This window comes from Entelurus aequoreus, linkage group LG15 (assembly GCF_033978785.1).
Source record: "Entelurus aequoreus isolate RoL-2023_Sb linkage group LG15, RoL_Eaeq_v1.1, whole genome shotgun sequence".
Taxonomy (NCBI): domain Eukaryota; kingdom Metazoa; phylum Chordata; class Actinopteri; order Syngnathiformes; family Syngnathidae; genus Entelurus; species Entelurus aequoreus.
Window position 1 is genome coordinate 9,132,639 of NC_084745.1, and position 7,500 is coordinate 9,140,138.

Genomic DNA, 7,500 nt, shown 5'->3' on the forward strand with positions numbered 1-7,500 from the left:
GTGTGGAATGGAACGTGCGGCGCCCTACCTGCAGGACGCGGCTCATCCACTGGAAACTGTCCTCCTCCGTGGAGTCTGGCCGCTGCTCGGCAACCACCACGATCCTTTCGTCCCTCAGCACGGTGACGGAGAACACCGCTATCCTACAGGACATCAGCGTCACTCTCACAGTACTTTCTGTCTTGTGCTCGCCGTGAAAAAGCGAAAGCTCGGCGGCGAGATGATTCAAGTCCCCCCCCGTTAGTGTTTCTCATTCGTCTTGATCCTCACAACAACCTCCTACTTTCTTAAAGTCACTTCTAAATGGTCGCTCACCTTCCCCTGTAGACAAACTTCATGGGTTCCACCGCCAGCGCTGTGGCGACGATGTCGTCTGCGTTGTGCCTCCGCCCGCTCACCATGATGAGGCCGTCCATCTTGCCGGTGATGAAGACAAGGCCTCCCGGGCCGATGAAGCCCAGCAGGCCGGTCCGCACGAAGGCGTACTCGCTGATTAGCCCGCCGCTGGAGCTCACCGGGTACACCTGCAATCACACGTGTGAGTTGCCATGGCAACCAGCTAGCTTGTACTTTAAAGATGCTAAAAGCAAACCAGTATACTGCATTAATCACAGATATATGCAGATCATTCGCACCTTTTATTTTGCTCCTTTACCTTCTAATCCATTCTAAGAATAAAATTGCACGTGTGTCCAAATCCTTGGGTCTTTTTAAACTACCGTATTTTTCGGACTATATGTCGCAGTTTTTTTTCATAGTTTGGCCGGTGTGAAATTATTAACACATTACCGTAAAATATCAAATAATATTATTTATCTCATTCCCGTAAGAGACTAGACGTATAAGATTTCATGGGATTTAGCGATTAGGAGTGACAGATTGTTTGGTAAACGTATAGCATGTTCTATATGTTATAGTTATTTGAATGACTCTTACCATAATATGTCACGTTAACATACCAGGCACCTTCTCAGTTGGTTATTTATGCCTCATATAACGTACACTTATTCAGCCTGTTGTTCACTATTCTTTATTTATTTTAAATTGCCTTTCAAATGTCTATTCTTGGTGTTGGCTTTTATCAAATAAATTTCTCCAAAAAATGCGACTTATACTCCAGTGCGACGTATACATGTTTTTTTCCTTCATTATGCATTTTCGGCCGTTGCGACTTATACTCCGGAGCGACTTATACTCCGAAAAATACGGTAATTAAAAGTTTTAAGTTGATTGAAACTATGCAAGCGGAAATACTTGTGATTAATCGTGATTAAGTGTGAATAATCTAATTTAAAAAATCAATTGACAGCATTACATATACAAACATACTTATACACACACACACACACACACACACACACACACACACACACACACACACACACACACACACACACACACACACACACACACACACACACACACATGTTATATATAAAGATACACATACATATATACACACATATATACTGTATATATACACATATACATACATACATACACACACACACAGACATATATACATACATATATTTATACACACATACATAAATATATACACACACATTTAAATATATACACACATATATATATATATATGTTATATATATATAGACATAAATACTGTATATATACACATATACAGTACATACATACCCACATACAGCTATATACACACACATTTATATGTAAATATATACACGCACGCGCACACACACACACACACACAGACACACAGACACACACATGTATATACATATACATACATATATATATATATATATACATATACATACATATATATATATATATATACATACATAATTACACATATATATATATATATATACATATATACGTACATACATATATATACATATATATATATATATGTTTACATATATTTATACACACACATATACATATATTTATACACACACATATACATATATATATATATATATATATATACATATATACGTACATACATATATATACATATATATATATATATATGTTTACATATATTTATACACACACATATACATATATATATATATATATATATATATATATATATATATATATATATATATATATATATATATATATATATATACACACACACATTATATATATATGTATATATATATATATATATATATATATATATATATATACACACTACCGTTCAAAAGTTTGGGGTCACATTGAAATGTCCTTATTTTTGAAGGAAAAGCACTGTACTTTTCAATGAAGATAACTTTAAACTAGTCTTAACTTTAAAGAAATACACTCTATACATTGCTAATGTGGTAAATGACTATTCTAGCTGCAAATGTCTGGTTTTTGGTGCAATATCTACATAGGTGTATAGAGGCCCATTTCCAGCAACTATCACTCCAGTGTTCTAATGGTACAATGTGTTTGCTCATTGGCTCAGAAGGCTAATTGATGATTAGAAAACCCTTGTGCAATCATGTTCACACATCTGAAAACAGTTTAGCTCGTTACAGAAGCTACAAAACTGACCTTCCTTTGAGCAGATTGAGTTTCTGGAGCATCACATTTGTGGGGTCAATTAAACGCTCAAAATGGCCAGAAAAAGAGAACTTTCATCTGAAACTCGACAGTCTATTCTTGTTCTTAGAAATGAAGGCTATTCCACAAAATTGTTTGGGTGACCCCAAACTTATATATATATAAGTCATATATATATATATATATATATATATATATATATATATATACACACACATACTCCAGTGTATTACCTCAAAGGTGTTCTTGGTCATGCCGGTGAGGCCGTAGTAGGAGGTGCCGGTGGCGATGGCGCACACACACAGCTCGCCGATCTCATCGGTTTGACAGAGCTGCGGGACGCCTTCGGGCTTGACCACGCACACGAGACCTGGAGGAAGAGGCCACGACAGAGTAAGACATGACCCATTTAAAATAAGCTGGTAGACTCAACGCGTGTTGTTGTTGTCCAAGCTCGTCCATCACATGGTTTCATTCCAAGCTTACTGAAAAAAATCAAATAATTTGGGGGCCATGTTGATATCATTATACATTATATATGCTAAAAATTTAAAAACATTTTTACTGAATGGGACACCCAAAATGTACATGAAAATAAAGAAAGTGGGATCTACAATATTAACTATGAATAATAAAACACTGAATATTAACAACATATGAACTTTTACTTCTCAGACCAGCTCCTCCATAGACATCTTTTACAATCAAGCAAAACACAACAAAAATATAATAAACAAGTGTAATAAACACCTAGAATAAGAAATATTGTCACTTTTATGCAGAAATTTGTTGTAAAAATGTGCTTCTGCATCTGTTTGACACGTGTTTCAGGCTAGCTGCTCTGAAAACAAACCCCGCCCACTCTGCTTTGTTCCTGGTCTGAGCTGCTGTGACGTAGATTACCGTAATAACTCCTATAGAGGCTTTGCAGCTGACGTCATCAGCCACGTGACATTAGCTTGGCGGCCATCTTGCCGGTCACCAGTTCAGTGCCCGTCAACGACTCACACACGCTTTCTTGTTAGATCTGCTGCTGTTTGAGCTTGAAACCGAAAGAGGCGATTTAAAAGAGGCGATTTCAGCCACTTCAGTCATTAAAGCCGAGTTTAGATATACTTTTCGAAACGAGTGACGTAAGCGCGCATCCGCGTCAGGGGGTGCATTCTACGGCAGGGGTGCGTTTTCAGGAACAACACCTGAAACCTGCTGTGCTGTTGGATGTAGCAATAGACGAGGCGATAAACCAAATCTTAGCTTCTATAGATTCCCGGCAAACATCAAAAACGCGATAAATGGATTGCGGCGATTTGTCGTGAACGATGGAAACCTATGATATGAACACTTCATATCAGGTATGTAAACAAACTATTTACCCCTGATTTGTTTCACAAAATGTGAAATTATACAATATGGGATGATACAAATATGATTGTTGAAAATGCTGGGTGCATTTTTAGAAAGGCAGCAAGAGCAGCAAGGCAGCTTAACGATGTGAGTTTTCATTAGAATCACTTCAGTAGTTTTTTCACAATCACACTGTTACTGCCACGCGGATTTGTAAACAGACAGTAGGCTCTTCTGTGTGTGCTTTTTCCTTACCTTGGTCATGAGAAGAAATCCATTCTTGTTTGGAATCTGCCATATCAGCCCATCATGCACAAAACCTGTTGTAAAATACTTGTAGGCATCCAGACTCTTGTATGCCTTAAGGTCCTTTCCAGTGTACGGAGATGGTGAATCGACGAGGTAATTATAAATGTCTGGATATGAGAGATCAGGCAGGTCGGCTGTTGCAAAATGCTCAGGTGATTTTAGCATGCTTCTCGGTAAAAGGTACGGATCCGTTGTGCCAACAAGGTTCAACTTCTCTCGGTAAGGTTTCTTGGACTCTTCATCCAAATGCACAACTTCCTTGGATAGCAAATCAGCCATAATTCGGATGAAATCGGTGAAAATGTAGCGCAGAAATCAAACTGAATCTGTACGAACACGTAGGAACGAGCTGACCGGTTGACCGGCAAGATGGCGGCGTAACACAAAGTCACATGATAAAACCACGTGACTGCAAAGCCTCTATAACACTCAAAAGCGCAGAGTTCAACCACTGAAATATGTTCTATAATTCAAGACTTACGGTCATTTAAAAACAACACTGCACATCATAATGGCGGCTACAGTTTTGATGTTAAAGGTCTAAAAAAATGATGTAGAACGTCCAGCGAGCCGGATTGAAAATCTTAATGGGCCGCGTGATTTTGCCCAGGTCTGCAGTAGGATCCTTTCTTCCTTATTTGAGGATTAAACAGCCTGAAGGCCTTTACATCATATGGCTGTTGATATTTGTAAGCACTGGTTGGTGATTCAGAACCTTCTAGAAAAAAGACTGACTTGATGCCTCAACAAAAAAAGCAACGCACCTCCGGGGGCCACCGTGCCAACGTCCTGCACGGTGAGGACAGACAAGCGCTCCTCCGTGTCCACCCGGACCACGCCGTAGCTCAGGCCCTGCATGGACAGGACGCCGCGGCCTGGGGGCTGGCTGCTGTCCTCCACCGGCCTAGAGGGATAACTTGAAAAGTTTCTCTGACAAAAACAAATTGGGTCACATGATCACGTCCGTCTCGCACATTCGTGTAACAAATTCACCCGGTTCCTGCCTCAGCGTTTCCCCACGCACGTCTTTTGTTGGGCGCACGTACCTCCTGATGGCGACCGTCAGGGCCTCTGGCGAGCTGGCGCAGGGACAGATGACCTCGCCTCGCAGGCCTTTGGTCTGAAAGACGTTGAGGAAGGCGTCGCAGGACGAGATGGACCCTGACAGCGAGACAGAGGTTTATTTAGAGCTTCTCTTCGCTCTTACTACTGAACTGTAACACCTGCGTCGCTAATGATGACAATAAAGTGGAACCTCAATTTGCGAACCCCTCTTTTTGCCAACTTACAAACTTTTAGATCAGGCCAAATGTGACTCATTTTCTCAGTGTGCGAATGTCTCATTCATTCATGTTGTGTGCCGCTGGCAGCATGAGGGCGCAGACATTTTGGGGACATCGTTCCTGTGCAGTACAGTACACACAGGACGCAGCCATTTTGGAGAAGCAGAGCTCTTTACATCCACTGACAGCAAGTTAACGCAGTTTTTACTTTATTGTCAATGTAGCAACATGGTTGTTAACGCTTTTGAGAGCGCCAAAGAGACTTGTGTGAGTGGGCGCAATAACAGTTAAGCTTGTTGTTGTTGTTGTAATGTTTTGATGATAAAGAAATTGATGATCCATTACGCTCTTGTTATGTTTGTTAGATATATATGTATATGTATATATATATATATATATATATATATATATATATATATATATATATATATAATATAATATATAGATACATTATATATACATACATATATGTATATATTATATAGACATATATACATACACATATATGTGTTATATATATATATTATATACATAATATATAAAATTTCCTTTCACTGCTACGCTGATGATACTCAAATCTATCTTCCACTCAAGACAGATGATCCCTCTGGGCTGGACCTTTTGAAAGACTGCTTGCGGGACATAAAGGAGTGGATGTCACAAAGCTTCCTGCAGCTCAATGACACCAAGAGTGAAATTCTTCTGTTTGGCAACTCCACCTCGGTCAGTCAGATCAGAAAGAATTTGGGAAGTTTGGCCACTCTTGAAAAACCCCATGTCAAAAACCTCGGGGTCATATTCGACCCAGACCTCAAGTTTGACAAACAAGTGAAATCTGTGGTGAAATCCTGTTTTTTCCAACTACGCACCATAGCCAAGATCAAGTCTTTCCTCTCCCCCAGTGACCTACGGAGGGTCGTGTTAATGCTTATTTTTTCTAGACTGGACTATTGCAATGCCCTTTATGCTGGGGTCACCAACAAGACCATCCATAGCATGCAGCTAGTACAAAATGCGGCTGCCAGGCTGGTGACAGGCGCAAAAATGAGGGAACATATTTCTCCCATCCTCTCCTCCCTTCACTGGCTCCCAGTGAAGTGTAGAGTGAAATTTAAGATCGTCATGTTCGTCTTCAAAGCGCTCAATGGTCTCGCCCCAGCTTATATTAAAGATCTCCTGGACCAACCCACCAGCTCCAGGCTGGGTCGTTGCCTTAGATCAGACAACCAGATGACCCTGAAGGTCCCACGGTCAAACCTAGTGACAAGGGGAGACCGTGCTTTCTCAGTGATGGCACCTAGGTTGTGGAATAAGCTCCCCCTGAGTATTAAGTCCGCCACCACTCTGGACTCTTTTAGAGCACGGCTTAAAACTCACCTTTTTACCGCAGATGACTTTTAATCTATGTTTTCATTGTGAGTCTTAAATGTTTAGTTTAGATTCCTTTGTGTGTCTCAGTCTCTGTTTCTGTTTTTTTGTTTCTCCAGTCGGGCTGCGCCCCGGGCTGATGTAACAGTTGGTTGGGGGGCGCATAATAAATGAAAATAACATAACATAACAACATAACATATACGCACACACATACAGTATGTATACCTACATATATACTGTATATTTAATTTCATTTTATTTCATTTCATTCATGTTTATTTCGAATATGTAGACAAAACAAAAACAACAAATTTTGAAAAAAACAACAAAAAAGCCATTCAAGAATGAATAGCAAAAACACTAATAATAATAATAATAATAGTAATAATAAAAAGCAAAAGAAACCATTAATGAAAATAAACATTAATGTAAACATATATATACATATATATACAGTATATATATATATATATATATATATATATATATATATATATATATATATATATATATATATATATATATATATATATATATATATATATATATATATATACATACAAATATATGGATACATACATACATACATATATAAATAAACACACATATATAAATATACACATATATACGTATGTATATCTCTATGTATGTG

General features: G+C 38.7%; 1 protein-coding gene across 2 annotated transcripts in view; it reads right to left on the reverse strand.

Moving 5' to 3' along the window:
* Window positions 1-7,500, reverse strand: part of LOC133629756 (disco-interacting protein 2 homolog C-like) — an 85,678-nt gene that overhangs the window by 34,418 nt on the left and 43,760 nt on the right. For both annotated transcript variants that reach the window (XM_062020722.1, XM_062020723.1), the window contains exons 18-22: window positions 5,241-5,355; window positions 4,959-5,098; window positions 2,775-2,911; window positions 316-524; window positions 29-143 (exon numbers count right to left, since the gene is read on the reverse strand). In XM_062020722.1, the coding sequence (XP_061876706.1) occupies window positions 29-143; window positions 316-524; window positions 2,775-2,911; window positions 4,959-5,098; window positions 5,241-5,355 (716 nt within the window). The remainder of the gene's footprint in view (window positions 1-28; window positions 144-315; window positions 525-2,774; window positions 2,912-4,958; window positions 5,099-5,240; window positions 5,356-7,500) is intronic.